The sequence below is a fragment of the Lacerta agilis genome, chromosome 3, assembly GCF_009819535.1.
Source record: "Lacerta agilis isolate rLacAgi1 chromosome 3, rLacAgi1.pri, whole genome shotgun sequence".
Classification (NCBI taxonomy): Eukaryota; Metazoa; Chordata; class Lepidosauria; order Squamata; family Lacertidae; genus Lacerta; species Lacerta agilis.
In genome coordinates this window covers 23,643,212-23,659,865 of record NC_046314.1, presented here as the reverse complement: position 1 = coordinate 23,659,865, position 16,654 = coordinate 23,643,212, and the positions used below count along the sequence as shown (strand labels likewise).

Below are 16,654 nucleotides of genomic sequence, written 5' to 3'. Positions count from 1 at the left end.
ACAGGGTCAGAGTGTGGGCTGAAAGTATCCGGAATGCTAAGTAAAGGGTTAATGCTCACAAGGGCTGTAGAACTCTGTGATGTCATATGCCTGAGACAGTTATTTCGGTTGGTTCAGTTATGGCAGTTATTAACTGTCTTAACAGTTAGAGCAGCAGGTATTTTCCGTTATGCTGCTGTCTGCCTCAGTAACAGTCTGTAGTCTGTAACAGTATTTATCTTAAATACAAATCTATGTAAGGTGTATTGACAACATAAACACCTACCTGCATTGTATATATTTTAATTTGCAGGTGCAAGTACACTAAGTAAAAGTTATTTGTTATTTAAACTTTAAAAGAGAGTGTCTTGCGTAGTTCTATAGAAACTAGTTCTATAGGGAACTAATTCAAAAGACCAGAGCTCTCTTCTGCATAACTCTATAAATGGGAACTAGAATTTAATTCCCACACAGAGTACATACCCTCCAACATTTCTCTGATAAAAATAGGGATGTCCTATTCCATCCTCGTCACAATTTTATCATTTATATGCTGCCCATCTGACTGGGATGCCCCAGCCACTCTGGGCGGCTTCCAACATTTATAAAATCATAATAAAACATTCCCTACACAGGGCTGTTTTCAGGTGTCTTCTAAAAGTTGTATCTCCTTGGCTTGGGGGGTCACATAACTCCATACCCTCCAATGTTTCTCCTATGAAAATAGGGGCATCCTAAGGGAAAGCGGGACATTCCGTGACTGAATCAGAAACTGGGACGGCTTCTGTAAATCTGGGACTGTCCCTGGAAAATAGGGACACTTGGGGAGGTCTGCGAGTACATAACCATAAGTTGTGCAGGCCAGTTCTGCAGTTAGCAGCCTACACTCCCCCTGCTCCCACTAGCCTCTCTGGTACCTCTGGTGGTTGCTTCCAGCTCAAGAAACACATGAACATCCCCTTAAGAAGCTAATTTATACCAAGGAGGCCCATTGTTCCACTTAGCTCAGTAAAATTTACGGTGGCTGTCCAGTGTTCCAGACAGGAATCTCTCCTTACCTCACCTAAAGGTGAAAGGGATTGAAGCCAAGACCTTTTGCATGCTTAGTATGTGCTCTGCCACTAAGCTATGGCCCTTCTCTCAAGAAAATACCTTTTGACACTCTTCCTTTGAAGAGAACTGCAGGAGTGCTGCATCACACACCAGCTCTCCGTGGACCAGATTGCAGTCACCTTGTAGGCAGACAGTTCTTTTCAGAGACCTCTAGTGGGCATGGCAGTTATGTTTATCAGCCACCCATCCCCTTTATCTTCAGTTTAGAACCATAATAACTGACTGGGCCTAAAACCATTCCATTTTAGTGTAAAAATAAATAAATAACTAGCTGTTTACTGATTGGAAAAGCTAAGACTTAGGCATTTAATCAAGCACAAAATGATTTATGGCATGTAAAGGAATATAAATGCAGCCTGGCTGTGCGGGCCACCTGCTGGTTCAAAAATTGTTATCAACTATCCAAGCAGTATACTGAATTTCATATGGTAGCACAAGTCCTGGAATTACCATGTACATGAGATAAAAGGGAATGAGGAAGTTTCTCTAATTCCACCAGTGAGGGTTGTTGTTGTTGTTGTTGTTGCTGCTGCTGTTGCTGTTGTTCAGAAGAAAACTTCAGACATGTTTTTCCATACCTTTGTTCATAGGAGCCAACTCCTAGTGGCAGAGATCTCTTCGCCCCTCACAAAAAATATTTGAGGGCCCGCCAAGTTAATGGACATTGCCATTCAAATGGTGTGTGTGTGTGCTGTGTCATGTAATCAGTTATGTGGGGTAGGTCTCACTTGGGCCCCTCCAATATTTTATTAAAGTTGGCACCCCTGCCTTTGTTACACTATCCAAAACCACAAAGACTGCCTGCCTTAGACTCTCAACACCTGAGTTCTTATCTCTACTTACCCAGGAAGCAGACTTGAGCCAGTCTCTCTCTCTTTCTCTCTGACTAACCTACTGGTTTGTGTTCTTTATGGTGACCCTTACATTTGGAAGACTGCTGTGATCACTCAGTGTTGATAAGTATGAAGCAGCGGAAGATAATTAGAATGGTTCTCACACAAATGACTACAGCATGATCATATAACAGAGAATGACTTTGAGATTGCCTCATTGTTTTATGTCGCTAAGTTTTAACCAGCAAAGCAGTGCAGTCACCTCACCTTTGCATGTTTTCCCATCTTCTGCCAGTTCATAGGGATCTGTGCAAAGACATTGGAATGAGCCTTGGGTGTTGACACATTGAGCAGAGGAGTGGCATGGGGGATTGGTTTTGTTTTCACATTCGTTGATGTCTAAAGAGAAACACAAAAGTTAAAAAAAAGTTATAAACTCAAAGTGTATTTCTAAAAGGCAGATCCTAAAATATGCTGCATTTGCACAAAAAGATAAACTATTAATTCTGGCTTAATAAACCCAGATATGCATGGGCAGCCTGCACTAGCACCAAGAGAGTTCTGATGGAAATAGAAACAGGATTAGAAACTGCTGTTGTTTGCTTATTATTCCAGAACAGAAATCAAACCTCCTTTTTTGGGTGTTTTTGCCTCTATCTTAGGTAGGGGGAACTGAGTACTTGAGTTTCTTACATTTCAAAGGGGCCCTCAAGCCTAAAAAGGCTTGGGAGCTGCTGTTGTAAAGCATTTGAATAAAAACCAAGATCTGCTCAACCAGATACTTTTTTATTCATTTATTCTTAATTTACTTCACTGTGGCTGGATCTAGACACATCAAATAAGTGTTTCAGTTTAAAGCATTGTAAACTTAAACAGGGAAAACAGGTAGAGAAAAACAGGACTCCATGTCACCATCTGGTGGCACAATGTTATATTGCACATACAACACATATCAAACACTTTTTCTTTACCAGTCTAGCTGAGTCCTAGCTGAGTCATGTGTATGCAATACTTTGTATAAACACACATGGAGCAAATGAAGAGCTAGCTGAACTAACAGCCATGCAAGCAGCCTAGGATTGTGTTTTTCTTTTGATTTAGTGCACTTCCCATTCTACTGCTTGTTTCCATACGTAGTCTGCTGTACATAGTTTAACATATTAACCACATATTGGAGAATAAATGACTGATTCATGCAAGTTTTTCCATTTAGTTTGTTGCCAGAATATTAATCTGCTAGGGGGCAAAAGATTATTATAATTCATCTCTTTCTTTGCTTTGCAACTAGGTGAAAAAAAAATCAGGGGACTCACAGGATGTGACTAAAAGAGAGAGTTACAATTCCCTATCCCTATTTCATTTCAAGTGTACCATTATCTGGATCACTGTCTCTTCCAAGCAATGTTGATAAGCAGGCCTAACTGAGTACCAACTGCAGCTCCTGCATGCAAATGAATTCACCTGTTGTAATGTCTTCCTCAGTATGAGCTTGTTAAATTTCTCTCTTTCTCTCTCCTGATGCTTTCCTTCCCCTTAATGAAAGTTGAATATGCATGTGCACAGACACGCTGGGAAATGCTACGTACGGTGACTTGTAGAAATGTAATGTAAGAGAGAGTCAAGTCCTAAATTGATGCAATGCATTGAAATGAACTCATGCAGTTCTTCGCTTTCAAGGCATGGGAAGGGGGATTGAGTGCCTGTGGTGCTTGATTTACTGGATCCAGTAGGAAACCATTTGTGCTAATAGTTTTTATAATGCGAAGGAGGGGATCATGATAGTAACTCAAAGAAGAAGGCAATCTTTCTTTCTGGGCCTTCCCAGTGTTAAAGGTGGGGGACAATTTGCCCAGCTCATATTTTAAGGCATTCTATCTCCTTCACAATTCCCAAACCAGACTTGATCATGTCTTATCCTTTTCCATGTACAGAATTCAATTGGATTGATCCTTGGATTGTACTTCAGCACTGGCAATAGGAAATAATTTCCTACCACATCTGAAAGAGCAGGTGCGGTGCAAGCCACAGGGCACATGCAGCAGTTGTTAGAAGAAGAGTTTGGATTTGATATCCCGCTTTATCACTACCCGAAGGAGTCTCAAAGCGGCTAACATTCTCCTTTCCCTTCCTCCCCCACAACAAACACTCTGTGAGGTGAGTGGGGCTGAGAGACTTCAAAGAAGTGTGACTAGCCCAAGGTCACCCAGCTGCTGCATGTGGAGGAGCGGAGACGCGAACTCGGTTCACCAGATTACGAGTCTACCGCTCTTAACCACTACACCACACTAGTATTTATATCGTATTTGCGTTATAAATGTATTTCACAAAGAATAAATGGTATTGGGGAAAATTGGGAGCTGGCAGTTGGTTGGTTATATTCTTGATTGATTCTTTGATTAAGAACATAGAGTGGTGACTTCAAGCAGATGCTGTCTGGAGGAGTTTGTGAGGACAGGCAAGCTACGGATTAATAACTTATGCACTGCTATGAAGAAGTTTTGAGAACAAAAGGGACTAAACCCTCTCTTGGGCTCAAGAGAGAGAAATGCATTTTAAGTCTTGCATAAGGCTTCTTTTTAAAAAAAATCACAAATAGCTAACAGCCATGTCCTGCAACATTTCACTGCCACAGGTTCCCCACACAAGGATCAGCCACCTGGGGTGGCCTCCTCACTGCCTAATTGTGGGACAAGTGACCCTGCCCCCCAAATAATGGTGTAGTAAAATATCTGACCACCTGGAAGCATATACTCTTCAATTTGAGCACTACTTTTTTTTTGTTTCCCCAACTGTGGCAATGAAGAGACAAATAATAGTATAGTTGGCGTGGGGAGTTTCTTTGTGGAAAGAGCCCCCACATCCCTGGGCATGCCTCAATGCATTTTGTTCTATATTTCTGGTGCAACCAAATAAAAATGCAGCAATATACATTTGAAAAAGGTGCTAGCAGCAGAAAGCTTTTTCTTTCTGTAAGAGAGAGCTGTTCAAATGCAGTCTTATTTTATTTCTCAGGCAAAAAACTTGGATATGGATATGGATATCCTGGCTAAACCCTGTTAATGCCTGCTGCTAATTAAATCCTACAAGCTTTTTAGTTTTTCAAAACGCAGACACACAGGCCCTCCATGGGCATTAAAGCATCCTATGACTCTGTGAATCCTATTGCTTCCTTTTGATCTGTATTCCTTTACACTGAGAGCAAGAAGGAGCGTGGTCAGGCAAGCTGCCCAGTTTGGGTTATGTTTTAGTTGCATTCTGGGAGACTTGGCTCAGTCTGTTGCTTAACTCACAAATATATGGAGCAGAGTAATGGTTTGTGGGGATGATCACGTCTTCTTAAAATAAGAGACCAAGGATGATTTGTGAGATCAGAGTAAAGCGAAGAAAGAAGAATACGTTTATATCTTTTCAAATCTCTTTGCAATTTGTTTCACGTTTTTGTCTCAGTAAGCCCTGGAACGTGTGAATTCTCAGGCTCTACAGCTAGAAACTGTAAGTAAGCTGAAAAAGAAAATTATTGATGGCAGCATCAACAGTGACCTCAGAAGGTAAATGAATTTTCACAATAGACTACAGGATCCAAGTTTATTCAGCCCTCTAAAATTATTCATGTTTAAACATTCCAATGTGGCAATGCCATTCTTGCTAGAAGATATCAGACAAGACTTAAAAACCATAGGCACCTTGGCAGACCGGTGCTTTCAAATTCCATTTCCCCTGTATACAGGACAATTGTTCTTCTCCTAATAGCTCATATCCTTGGTGGCAGGAGTAGGTAACAATGAGTTTCCCTGCCTCTGAACAATGGACAAAGTCGCCATGTTCCACTCTTGTTGGGAAACCACAATTCAACTCTAGAAGCAAAAACACAACATTTTTTTTAAAAAAGTAAACACAATACATTAGTGTACACTAGTCAAAACTGCATATACTGTTTTTATTAAGATAAATTTGAACTCAAATGCTGATGAATCTTCATGAGAATTAAAAACAAAACACAAATTGCTGCAGAATGTGGAGTACTAAATTTAAGTGTGGAAAAATGAGCGATCAGAGAACTGAAATTCCTAATCTTGAGTGAAGATAGTCTACGACCACTCTTGGCCAGCAGTTATGGGAGTTGGACCTCGCTGTAGGACGGGGTAGAAATAGTAAGATTACTATCATTACAGTCATACCTCAGGTTACATCCGTTCGGGTTACGTTTTTTCAGGTTACATACTCCCGTAACCTGGAAGTGTTTTTTGCCATGCGCGCAGTCTGTGCATGCGCAAAGTGCGATATAGCGCTTTTGCGCATGCGCGATATCATCGTTCGGGTTACATACTTTTCGGGTTATGAATGGCACCCCGGAACCAATTAAGTACATAACCCGAGGTACTACTGTATAAGTCCAGCCACATTTGGAGAGCTGCAGCTTTTCTATCCCTTTTCAAAGGCCTCAGATGATGAATGCAGAGTCTGGGCGATTGTACCCTCTCATACCCTTTCATTCCATTTGCCAAATGCAGGAATGAAACACAGTTTTGCCTGGTGGCAAGAAGATACTCAGACCATTTCATCCCAGCTGTCAAAACCTCCAGCGTGTTCCTCATTTCTAAACATTCCAAATATTTGACAAAAGCGAGGATATTAGTTTTTTGAATTACCTGGGCGAAACGTTTCCTGCCAAGCTCCTAAATGAATGCTGGGTATATTTTCACAAGACTCAAAATCTTTAGGAAATTTCCCAAGTATGAAGGCATCAAGGGGCACTTCAGCGAGACCTGTGTTATCACAGATTAATCTGGATAAGGAATATTTTCTGAGTTCTTGCCTTTGATCTTCAGTGAAAACATTGTCGTTTTCCCACCAAAATCTATGTAGAAACAAGACAAAAAAATATTGCAAGACAGGAGTGTAGGCCACAGTGTATTATGTTCCACCACTTGGCCCCCCACCTAGATATCAAACTTCTGAAACAATTGGCAATCCTGTTTCAAAGTTTTGTTTTGTTTTTTTACCCAAGCCAGTTTAATAAATATCCTTTTCAGGTATTCTAATCTCCTGTGTGATTAGAATTGCATGAGGAACAGAAAAGAAAAGTGTGTTAGCTGCCATCCTCAAATTTGCTCATCAAATTTATAGATGACACTGAACTGGGAGAGGCAACTAATGCTGCAGAAGAAAGAATCAGGATTCAAGATGGACTTAACAGATTGGAGAACTGGGCCAAAGGAATTTCAGTAGGGACAAATGTAAGGTTCTACACTTAGGCAGAAAAAACCAGCAGCATAAATATAAGACGGGGGACATCTGGCTTACTAGTAGTACATGTGACAAGGATCTAGCGGTCTTAGTAGACCACAAAATTATTATCAGTCAGCAGTGTGATGCAGCAGCATAAAAAGCTAATGCTATTCTAGGATGCATCAACAGAAATATAGTGTCCCAATCAAGGGAAGTAATAGTCCCTCTCTATTCTGACTTGGTCAGACCACACCTGGAGTACTGTGTCCAGTTCTGGGCACTACAATTTAAGAAGGATATTGACAAGGTGGGATGTGTGCAGAGGAGGGAGACCAAAATGATAAAGGGTCTGGAAACCAAGCATTATGAGGAGCAGTTGAGGGAACTGGGTATGTTTGGCTTGGAAAAGCAGAGACAGAGAGCAGCTATGGTAGGTATCTTCAAATATCTCAAGAGCTGTCACATGGAGAATGGAGCAAGCTTGTTTTTTCCTGCTCCAGAAGATAGGACTCAAACCAATGGCTTCAAGTTACAAGAAATGAGATTCCAACAAAACACCAGGAAGAACTTTCTGACAGTAAGAGCTGTTCAACAGTGGAACAGACTCTCTCGGAAGATGGTAGACACTCTTCCATTAGAGGTTTTTAACCAAAAGTTGGATCTGTCAGGATTAGGGTCCTAATGCCCCCCCCCCGGACTTTCCTGGTATGCTTGCCTGGTCTCTCAGACTCCAGGGCATGTAAAGACTTCAGCAGAGTGTTGGCAGCAAATGAAGCACGTGAACAACTCACTCCATCAGCAAATAAGCTTTACTGAAGCATTTCAATAAGCATAGTGGTTACTCATCAGACAAATCCCTGGCTAGGTGCATAGATTCAAAAAACAGTTTCTGAGACACGTCAGTGAACTGCATAGCTTGTGTGAGAAAGAAAGAAAGAAAGAAAGAAAGAAAGAAAGAAAGAAAGAAAGAAAGAAAGATGGACTCTCACACCTGCAGCTATCAAGGAGGGCTCAGACAGCCTGGAACCTTCCAGTCACCAATGAATACTAAAGAGAAAGGACTGCTGAGTCACTACAGGCTGCTGAGTCACTACAGTACATTTTGCATCTATGAAACACTCTAGGCCAATTTTTGACCGTGACAGGATCTGTCATGTATGATCTAGCTGAGGTTCCGGCATTGCAGGGAGCTGTACTAGATGACCCTCGGGCATCCCTTCCAATTCTACAACTCTGTGATTTTATGAGTCATCACCTTCCATGAGTTGGAGGCAGATGTTTCAAGCACAGTCCCTACTCTACTCATGTAGGTGCCCTGCATGATTTAGAGCCCAGGAAGAAGAGCAGGTTTGTAACATTGTGCTGGAAGCTTACATAAATAGGGGGGGGGAACCTCCCTCCTTCAGAAATTAACCTCTTTACTTATGGAGGTTGACAGGGACAGCAAGGGGGTGGTGGGAGGGACAGAGACAGCTCACTCTCCATGGCTAATAATGCCTAAGCAGGGCTAATGGAAGGAACAATACAAGTAAACTTACCGATCACCATCTCTCAATGCTTTCATTTGTTTTCCAATTATGCATGCAAACAGCGGACCTGTTCTGGCATCTGGAAGCATACTTTCTACTATGCCCGCCAGCCACAAATCCATGTTGTCGGGGTTTTTGTACAGTCCCATGATTTTTTGCACCACCTTCCTGTTCTGTATCGCTTTTGTCAGGTCACTTTCCGTCCTTAGCCTCGGCAGGTCACAGAATTCTCGCCAGTCATTGTAGCCTACAAATATGGCATTCGTAGAACGAATCAAACAAGGTGTGACAGCTCCTCCCAGTTCCTAAAGTGGTTGATGCAAGCCTAACTGTAGTGATACTCTTGGACCTGGAATCCCTACACTCTGATCTGAAATATGCGAGGCATGATCCTTAGAGGTGAATGGGGACAGTGTGGAGGAACGGTTAGAGTTCTGGACTAGTACCTGGGAGGGAGTACCTGGGATCCATGAAGCCCATGGGGTGACTTTGGGCCATAGCCATTGCCTCTCAGCCTAACCTACCTCAAAGGGTTGATTCTGGTACCATAGGAAAACATAATAAGACAAATGTAGATACAGGTTGTAATTCTTGAGTACTGGGATTTGTACTAAACCCGCTTTGGTGTTATTCAGTCCAATGCACAAACCAGTCAATAGATCTGTTCTAGCTCTTTTCTGGAATGGGGGCTGAGGATGAGAAGCTCTCTGTGGACCTTCCGTGCCTGTTTTAAGGACTACCGGTAAATGTAACCTGGCTTGAAGTGGGAGAACAGGCTGTGTTCTCCTAATTAAGATAACAACGTATACCATGTTAATAACATAACATACATAATTTGTAAGGAGGTTTGGAAGCTGCTGATAAAGACAAACTGAAGTTGTAGATTAAAATGTTCTTAAAGGCTTTAACTAAGCAAGAAAGAGTGTGAGACAGTAAAACTATTTTCAGCTGCTATTAAAATGAAACAAACAACCACAATGTATTGATTGCGAATACAATAATATTACATTCCAGTAAATTCATTGGGTTGTATCCAATGGTGCCTTAGAGGACACCACTTCCATTTCTAGAAGTCAGGCCACCTGATTTTGGTTGACAACCCCACCCATTTACTGTACCCCTCTGCACCACAGCCCATTATGTTTCAGAGGGTCCCATACCCCTCAAGAACAGCTGGTGGGGTGGTTAAGAAGGTAAGAGGGATCAACAAAATCAGGGCTTCGCTTTGCACAGACAGAAGTCTCTTCTATTAATCTGGCTAGGCCTCCCACTTTGGCTAGTGAGGCTGTTTCGAACAATCCACACCCACCTGCCCTACACCTGATATCATATATGATGGGTTGGGCTTGGCTAAAAGGGGCTTTGCAGGGACTTCAAATCAGCACTGCCTGCAAAGCCCTATTGCCCAGTGCTATAATATGTTCTAAGTCGCCTAGAGGCTTTGGCATAGGCAACACGCAAATCCTGCTGCTACTACTACTACGACAAGATGTATTTTTAAATAACGCAGGATACCTGGGAGTCCATGATCCCGTCCCCGCTGTAAATCTAATGATGCTAAATCCAAAGAGCCATTATGAGACAACACAAATAGCTTCTTCGTTAGCTCCTCATTCAGCAGCTGATCCTGTACCTGTAGTTTTGCGGCAGTTGCCAAAGTTCCTCTTAGCAGGGGATCCAAGCCACCTAAGAGTACGAAGATAAGGTTACAAAGATAAGGTAGGAGAGGGGAAGAGGCGGGGCCTCTCCATCACCTCTGCTGAAAGACCAACAGCTTTTGGGTTCCTGCTGCCCTTGAAATATTTCCATGCCAGCTGGTCATTACAAAACCTCTGTCAAAAATCTTGCTGGAGTTTTCTTTTCCCCTTCCTCCCTCCCAGTACATTTTTGCATGTGTAACATCTTTTTGATTGCAGGCTTCAGAGTGAGGACTGTCTTATCATTGACACTTGAAAGCGTCTGTCTTATCATGGGCATTTTGGAGTGAGAAACAGGATAAAAATGCTTTAAATAAATGTGTGCAGCCACAAATCCAGCACTGTCTTAAGATAAGTGCAAAAGTCCTTGATTTTCATCCAGCTGGCTAAGGACCCTTCACTAATTATGAATTGTGCTTTAACAGCTTTGCATGCATTTTTCTTCTAGTTTTTTTTATTAAAAAAATCAAGCAACAATGATGTAAAGATATTAACATCTTCCACTGAGTATTGTTAGGCAAATAATAGCAATATTATTTTCATTATTTTTCTTTATCAAATGTATAAATAAGCTACCAGTAACTATAATTCTCTAGAGAAAGACAAGTACTATTTATAACATGATTTTTAAACTTGATTTTTTTTTAAAAAAACATTTTTTATTAAAAGTTTTCAGGTTTTCTTTTATTACACCCATACATTCAACGACTTCCCTCCTTCTCCTTCCCCTTCCAAGGTTCTTTTAATTTACCCACAATTCCTGCATATTCTTGTATATCCATCTAAATTGGTTTCCCCCATCCTCATTTTACACCCTTTTAGATATGTAATACTGTTGATGTTACCTTAATACTGCCAGCGTTTTCAACTGTGCACAATTTTAATGGGTTGCAGCCAGTTAAGCCCTGCTCAGAGTAGACCCATTGGACTGAATGGACAAGTTAGATGTGATTAATTCAAGTCCAGCAGTAGGTTTACTTTGATCTTGATTTGATTGGATGCAATCATATGGAAACTATTAAGATAAGGCTGCAACCTTATCATATTTATCTGGGAGTAAGGCTCATTTAATAGGGCTTATTTCTGACCAGATATACATAGTATTGGGCTGTAAAGCTAACAACAACAACAACAACAACAACAACAACAACAGGGCTCCGAGGGGCCTTCTGCCAGTTCCCTCATTGCAAGAAGTGAAGTTACAGGGAACCAGGCAGAGGGCCTTCTTGGTAGTTGTGCCTGCCCTGTGGAACACCCTCCCATCAGATGTCAAACAATTTTATGACCTTTTGTAGACATCTGAAGGCAACCCTGTTTCAAGAAGCTTTTAATGTTTGATGTTTGGTTCCTTTATATTTTGTTGGAAGCTGCCCAAAGAGGCTGGGGAAACCAAGTCAGATGAGTGGGGTACAATAATTATAATTATTAAAACAGTAAGGCTACACAAACCTTTCACTCTTTCCCCTTGTCCCTCCAAGCTGTAATTCATTCCAGAAGCCTAGTTTATCCACACAGGTAAAATAAACTGAACTGAATATTTCAATTTATTTTGGTGTTTTTTTATATGACTTTGGAAATGCTAGTCAAGAAGACAAAAACACATCAGCACTTGCTCTTCATGGTTTGTTGAACAGTCTGAACAATGATGAAATCAGGACAAAATCTCCCTATGTTTTACAGGAATCCAGTTGCTAATAACGGCAGTAATGCAAGAAGATGTAATAGTATTAAACAAAGTACCTTCTTTAATAAGTCTCCATGGGGTAAAAAAAGCTTCATGCAATTGAAGATTAGGAAGATTTGGGTCATTCTGATACTGTACGTCGAGTCTCTTTATGACTGGATGAATTGCAGCATGGCCAAAGCGAAAAGCTGCCGTAGTAAATGCATTAGATACTGAAGGATTCATTGTGGGAACATAGCCTTTATAGGCACCAATGTATTGGTTAAAAGCACCTGGTCCAATGATTTTTGGTATGTAGTCTCTTAGGGTAATAATCTGGGGGGGGGGGAAATAAGGGAAACCAGAATATTTCACAGTTAATAACAATGTTGTAGGAAGCCTATTGTGTGTTTGAACAAGACAAAGCCTTGCCAGATGTTGGTCTGGACTCCTTAGATATAGGGACATTCACTAGCAACAAGAGCCAAACTCATATTTATATAAGCTAGGTGCCAAATGGCTCCTTAAACCAGGGTTATAATCGCCAAAATGGAATGCCTAGATGCCATTTTTGGGCCAGACAGCTCAAAAGTCGTATTTTTCAATGCGACTTTTTGGTTCCGGAAATTCATTTTCATTGTGCAGTTAAAATATAACGGATAGAATTCTACAGGATGTGTGGCAGGTGTGTGAAAACAGTCAAGATCTAAGGATTCCCAGGCATGCACCTCCAGATGGTGGAGACGTCAGATGTCATCCTGGCACCCGGGCATCTTCACTTGGTCACAAGTGGCCAATAGCCAGGTGCAAAATCCGCCTGCTGAGTTTTGAACATTGATTTGGGATGGGGGGGCATTAATATCAGTGCCCCTTCCCTACCATGGAGAATTGTGGGAGTAGTTCCCCCAGATCAAGATTAGTTCAGCTGGAACTTTTCTAATAGGACGGGGAAATTAAGCCACATTCAACCTGGACTGGAGGTGTTCAGTGGTCTCAAAATAAGGGTGTTTCACAGCATTCTTTACTGGCAATGAAATAATATTGTCTCCATGCTGATGGATCACCCAAAAAAGATATAACCATCTTTCTATTTTGTTATACCCTGCTAGCTGACATTAAACAGAAAGTGTTCTATTATTGACCTAATGGCCCACCAGACTAACCTTTTGCAATGACCTTTATATAATGATATCTGAATCCACCTCTCTGTGTAGGCTAAGAGCTTAAGGCTGCAATCCCACATACACTAACCTGAGAGTAAGCTCCCTTAAACTTAATGGTACTTGCTTTTGGATGCACCAGTTTAGGATTCTGCTGTAAGGGAACCGTTTGTGCCATTTGAAAGTGACAAGGGAAAGACGCAAACTTCTGAAGCTGCCTAACAAAGCCCTTGGGGAAATGTGTCTGTTCCTCTGGGTGGCTGATGCTACTGTGGGAGGAGAAATGACTACTTATGAACCTTCTTGCTCCCAGGGGCAGTGCTAGAGTAGCGCAAGCTGAGAAAATTGTCTCAGGTGGCAGGTATTAGCATGGCAGTGAATTGGGACCCACATTCTCAGATGCCATATTTGTTTGTCTCGGTATCACCTGGCTGTCATTATTGCTGCGAACACTGGCCACCTTCCTGCAGCCTCTAAGTTCTCTCTACTTTGGTCTGTGGAAGGGCCAAGGTGGGGGGGGTCCTTCCTTAGAACAAGGCATTCTGGGTCAGGTGACCAGAACAGCTGTTGCTGTGGTTTGCTGCTGTAGCAGCACAAGCATTCTTCAGGCCATGTCAAAAGGGGAGGGGCAGGCCGAGAATCTGCAAGCGCTTTCAATGCAGCAGCAAAACATTGGGGGGGGGAGTAAATATGGGGGAAAGGGGGAAGAGCAAAGGGATGGCAGCAACAAGGAGATAAAGGAGGAGGAGTTAGCAATGGCAGGGGGAAACAGCAGTTGGGGGTGGATGAGTGTAGGGTTCCATAATTCTTGTGCCAGTCCTGTTGCTCCCTGCATTCTCGTTCTGCATATAGTTGAATATAAAGAGATATTATAAAAATATGAAAACTCCGTACAGTACTCTAACCTCACAAAATTTTTGAAAAGGAACCTGGCCTTTTAAAATCAGAGAAAAGGGCAACCAAAACAATCAATAGGTTGGGCTCTAATAAGGAAAGCTTACATTTGGAATTTTTGCGGGGAGGGGGGGTAAGGAAAGTGGGAGCATGAGAGAGGTGTAGAAAAAGTGGATCGGATGGTGCTTCTCTCTCGACGTCTCCACCTCCTTCTCTCTCTCAATTTTGCTCTCTCTCCCCTGCGTGGCAATGAGCCTGAGAAAAAGATTCTATTTCCTAATCGTTCTGAGGGGATTGATGGCAGTGCATGTGACGTGGGGGCTTAACTCTTTCTAGCTACCACTCCCTTGAAAATCACCCTCACTGGCACACAGATTAGGCCTAATTGGTGGTGGTGGTGGTGGGGAGTTCTCACATGAACTTTCCCCCCCTAACCCTAATTGCCACTGAAGGGTGATTTTCAGAATGACAGCATGCAGGGAGCATGTGCAGCAGTTAGGCTTCGGAAAACAGGTCCCAAAAATGTGACTGGGTGTTTCTCTCCCCCAATGCACCCCATCTCCCACTCTGTAGCTTAATTGCTGTGCAGGGCCAAGGGATACTCATGCTTTAGGCCAGGGGTCCCCAAACAAAGGCCCGGGGGCCAGATGCGGCCCAATCGCCTTCTAAATGCGGCCCGCGGACGGTCTGGGAATCAGCGTGTTTTTACATGAGTAGAATGTGTCCTTTTATTTTAAATGCATCTCTGGGTTATTTGTGAGGCATAGGAATTTGTTCATATTTTTTTCCAAAATATAGTCCAGCCCCCCCCCCCCCCGAGGGACAGTGGACCGGCCCCCTGCTGAAAAAGTTTGCTGACCACTGCTTTAGGCAGATCTATGGGGAAAAACCTACCGGTATTTGTTCATAGGAATCTTCTTTCCTGTATGTAATACTGTCCATGTCTTAAAGACTATTTGGTCACAGAATCCATTTGATAGGTCTAAATGGGTCTATCAGCAGACAATTCATAGTTATCTTCCAAAAAACAACAACCCCAAAACCATACAGTTTGTTATAGAAATGCTGATAAGTGTTCCCCAGGCAAATTCTTTTGATAATGTTATAGGCTTATTGAAGCATATAGAAAAAAGCTTATAAGAAACACTGATCAAAAGAGAGGAAATGATACATTGCGATGGAAAATATGAAAACTGCATTGCAGATTTAAGATTACATTGGACTTAATAAAGCATAATGGGATGAATATGAAGTATCGAGAACTAATAAAATACATGATAAGTTTGATATAATATGCAATAAACTGAATGGACAAATGCACCCAATGCTTTGATACAGTGCATATTGAAAAATTCAGGCAGGGATAACGTAGTTTCATCAGATAATGTGTTTCACTCCTTTTTTTGGGGGGGAAAGGGGGGTTTATTTTATTTTTTAACACCAAAAAGGCAAGTTCAGACAAACTACAGAAAGATGTGGTTCTTTCCAAGCCCTCGGTGTTCGCTCCAGAGGTTAAGCTTGGCTTCCTTGCCTCATTACTTTAGCTTTCAGTTATGCTCTTTGCAAATTAACCATGCTCAGACGGCAAAGCCTGAAATATGATAGATTATTAAGAGGCTGCCCATTGGATTTTAAGGTTCGGCTTTCCTACACAATGCCTGCCAGATCATTAGTCCTGCTGGAAGGTAGGAGCATAGATGCCACAGAGGCTCATTTGTGGAGGGCAATCAAACACATTGTTGCTGGTCCTGTTGCTATGATGCATTCAGTTTCCCAGCAATATTTTGAATGCACTGAAATTTCCCTAGCACTACTATGGTTTTTTGACAGCCAATGGGCACCCTCAGTTGTGTACCTTCATTTCTTACCTATCACATGCCACCTGAAGCAGCTCACTTCATCCTGATCCATGGCAGGATCGGCCCTGCGTGATCTCGTGTTGTCCTAGTGGTTATGTAAATGTTAATAGCCTACTACATTTTGTATAAATTCATTCCAAATGTTATTGTATTTATCCATACAGAGTCTGCGCCTGTAAGCAGTCTGTTCATAAATTTCTAGTGCTGTCATATCGTCAGTCCATTGATTGAAGGGTATCCTATCTTTATTTTTCCAATTCCTCAATATCAATCTCTTGGCCACCATTAGGGCATGGAAAAATCCATTTCCATTGCCCTGTTGATAATTTCCATACTGCAGAAATATAGTTCAATAAAATATTCTCCACTGAAAGATTTAACTTTTTCTGCACAGTCATACTTAACACAGTCCAGCACTTTCTCCCAAAACTTGTTAAGTAAAGAACAAGGTACAAACATGTGTTTCAGAGAGGCATTGTCCTTGCCACATCTTCAACACTGAGCTATCTTAGCTGACCTGTTTTTTATACCACCTTAAAGGAGTCCAATAAACTCTAAATATTATTTACTGTTGCATTAGTCTTAAATCGAATGACACCTTAGGTATTGAAGCCAATACAGTTTCCCACTGTCTGGGTAATAATGATCTCGTCAAAAACTTAACAGGGGGAAAAATGTATGCCATTATTTTAAGTTGC

General features: G+C 41.8%; 1 protein-coding gene across 1 annotated transcript in view; it reads right to left on the bottom strand.

Annotated features, from left to right (window-relative positions):
* TPO (thyroid peroxidase) overlaps positions 1-16,654 on the bottom strand; it is a 61,900-nt gene that overhangs the window by 19,167 nt on the left and 26,079 nt on the right. The window contains exons 9-14 of the mRNA XM_033145369.1: positions 12,121-12,379; positions 10,199-10,369; positions 8,693-8,930; positions 6,575-6,783; positions 5,609-5,779; positions 2,193-2,324 (exon numbers count right to left, since the gene is read on the bottom strand). Of these exons, the coding sequence (XP_033001260.1) occupies positions 2,193-2,324; positions 5,609-5,779; positions 6,575-6,783; positions 8,693-8,930; positions 10,199-10,369; positions 12,121-12,379 (1,180 nt within the window). The remainder of the gene's footprint in view (positions 1-2,192; positions 2,325-5,608; positions 5,780-6,574; positions 6,784-8,692; positions 8,931-10,198; positions 10,370-12,120; positions 12,380-16,654) is intronic.